Source organism: Arachis ipaensis, chromosome B04, assembly GCF_000816755.2.
Source record: "Arachis ipaensis cultivar K30076 chromosome B04, Araip1.1, whole genome shotgun sequence".
Taxonomy (NCBI): Eukaryota; Viridiplantae; Streptophyta; class Magnoliopsida; order Fabales; family Fabaceae; genus Arachis; species Arachis ipaensis.
The window spans coordinates 10095047-10097934 of record NC_029788.2 but is presented as its reverse complement, the minus strand read 5'-3'; the positions used below and the strand labels follow the sequence as shown (position 1 = coordinate 10097934).

The window sequence follows — 2888 nt, the reverse complement described above, 5'->3', positions numbered from 1 at the left end:
ATGAGTAATAGTTCAAATGGCATAGTCTCCTCATACTCAATTAAGAGGTTGCGGGTTCGAGTCTCATATCTTTGATAAAAAAAAATATATATATATATATATAATGGGCATTAAAATTGGGTTAAGAAATAAAAACAAAAGTTACGAAGGTAAATCTATTGTGATTTATTACTAAATAATTAGTATGAATATATACTATAATTAATTAAATCGATATGATTGAATGCTTAATTCAATAAAATTTGAATTTTGTTTGTGTTGATTCTACTCAATTAACACGTTCTAAAGTGGAGATATGATTCGTCGTATATATCCTTTTAGTCATCAATTCTATTAAATATCTTTCTAATTTTTAAATAAAGAAATAATTATTTTATAATAAGACTTTAAGATAATAGTTTTGTTTATTCTTTTATTTAAAATTATATCATTAATTCTATGAATTGGTACTTACGTTGTACTATATATTAGAATTAGAATCATAGACATAACATCTGACATGTTCGATCATAAAACCATGGTGCCATCACCAAGTTCTTCATACTTGTCAATTATAGTGCTTTTGTTATCAGTTTTTTTGATAGATTCAGCTTCAATCGAAGAAAATTTTATCCAATGTCTAAGCTCATATTTTTCAAGCAATCCAAAACAATTTTCTACAATAATTATCACTAGAAAAAACGAATCATTATTCACTAGCACTCTTGATTCCACAGCACAAAACCTAAGGTATTTGACACCTTCAACGCCAAAACCAGAGTTTATATTCACACCTTTGAATGAATCACATGTTCAAGCTGCAGTTATTTGCTCAAAGAAATTGGGTATTCACATGAGAATACGAAGTGGCGGCCATGACTATGAAGGAGTCTCATATGTTTCTGAGATTGAAACTCCTTTTATAATCATTGATTTGGCTAAGCTTCGTACAATTATCGTAAACATAACAGACAATAGTGCCTGGGTTCAAGCTGGAGCCACGATCGGAGAAGTTTATTATAGAATATCAGAGAAAAGTGAAGTTCATGGATTCCCTGGAGGCATATGCACAAGCATAGGTGTCGGAGGGCACATTGCGGGAGGTGGATTCGGAGCCTTGGTGAGGAAGTATGGGCTTGCAGCCGACAATGTCCTCGACGCAAAACTTGTTGATGCCAATGGGAGAATACTTGACAGGGAAGCCATGGGAGAAATCCCGTTTTGGGCCATTAGAGGAGGTGGAGGTGGAAACTTTGGGATCATTCTTTGGTGGAAGATAAAGCTTGTTCCTGTGCCAAAATCTGTGACCGTGTTTACAGTTAGAAAGACAACAGAACAAGGCGCAGAAGACATTTTTGCGCAGTGGCAAGAGGTGGCTGCATCCCTTATTGACAATGATCTTTTCATAAGAGTCATCTTTCAACCAGTTAGTGCTGCCAATAAAACTGGGAGAACCATCTCAACTTCCTACAATGCCCTCTTTCTTGGTGAGTCTCTTTAAAATGTGCAATGCATCCCCATTTCAATGTTTTCTATAAAATGAAAATTCATGTGCAATCAACTTCAGGTGAAGTTGATAATTGAGAACTGTTAGACAAATCATTATATATCTAGCATATCCTATATAGGAGAGATTTTTTTTTTTTAACACTTAAAGTGTAAATTATCTCTTTTTTTTTTCAATCTTATACTGAAATTCTATATCTTTTAAGATAAAAAGAGTTGAAATCTAAATTTTTAAGTCACAAAAGTTTTGATCTAGTATCATGATCCTACTTGCTCTAAAAGTTTAAAACATAAGGTAAAATATATAAATAGTTATATATTTAATATAAAACATCAAATTGTATTGTATTTAATGTTTGTATTTGTATTTTTACAACAAACGTAGGTGATACAAATAGACTCCTCAAAGTTATGCAAAAGGACTTTCCAGAGTTAGGTTTGATGGAAAAAGATTGTTTGGAAATGAGTTGGATCAAATCTGTGCTCTATATTGCTGGCTACCCTAACGATACAAACCCTAATGTCCTACTTCAAGGAAAATCAACATTCCAAAACTACTTCAAAGGCAAGTCAGATATTTTTACAACTCCAGTAGGCGCGTTTCAAGAGTTATCAAGAAGGTTGCTTCAAGAAGATAATCCCTTAATGATTTGGAACCCATTGGGTGGAGCAATGTGGGATTTCAATTTTTATGATACGCCATTTCCTTTTAGATCAGATTTCTATTATATGGTTGAGTACTTAACTTTGTGGCATAATGCATCTGAGGATGTATCAAAGCATTTAGATTGGATTAGGGAGATTTACAAGTACATGACCCCTGCTGTGGATGACCAAAGAAGAGTAGCATATGTGAACTATAGAGATCTGGATTTGGGAGTGAACAAGAAGAATGCCACAAACTTTAAAGAGGCAGCAGCATGGGGTAACGTGTATTATGGAGTTAGTATCTTTAAAAGCCTTGTGAAAATAAAGAGAAAAGTGGATCCTGAAAATGTTTTTAGGCATGAACAGAGTATCCCAGTAAATCTATCAATCCAGGTTTAAAATGTTTCAAGGGTTTGTTTTACTAATTTAAAAAATAAAAAAGTTGTACGTAGATAATACTATGCATTAATAAATAAAAAGAGGAATACACACTCAATATATAGTCCCAATAATTTTCATTTCCAACTACTTTGGTCTCCATCTACTAATCCTTCTTTAAAAAAATTAAAAGTTGTTCCATTTATTATGAAAAAAAAAAGAGAACAATGAATATAATAAAATCTTGCTTTTTATTTTTACCTCGTATTTTTTACTTTTTTTTTCATAAATTTTGCAAACAAAAAATACTAAAAACAGAAACAAAAAATACAAATACAAATTAAATACACTCTTAAAATATTATTTATTCTCAATTT

The 2888-nt window shown here is 31.9% G+C and overlaps 1 protein-coding gene across 1 annotated transcript; it reads left to right on the top strand.

Moving 5' to 3' along the window:
- On the top strand, positions 508 to 2614 carry LOC107636013 (berberine bridge enzyme-like 13). Its single transcript, XM_016339553.2, has 2 exons — positions 508 to 1466; positions 1871 to 2614. The coding sequence occupies exons 1-2, from the start codon at positions 518 to 520 to the stop codon at positions 2530 to 2532; spliced, it is 1611 nt and encodes a 536-aa protein (XP_016195039.1). The 5' UTR covers positions 508 to 517; the 3' UTR covers positions 2533 to 2614.

What these genes read in the sequence shown, in the direction of transcription:
- LOC107636013 (XM_016339553.2), top strand. Translation starts at nt 518, where the DNA reads ATGGTGCCATCACCAAGTTCTTCATACTTGTCAATTATAGTGCTTTTG. An exon ending in CTACAATGCCCTCTTTCTTG is followed by an intron (nt 1,467 to 1,870) that starts GTGAGTCTCTTT and finishes CAACAAACGTAG; the next exon opens with GTGATACAAATAGACTCCTC.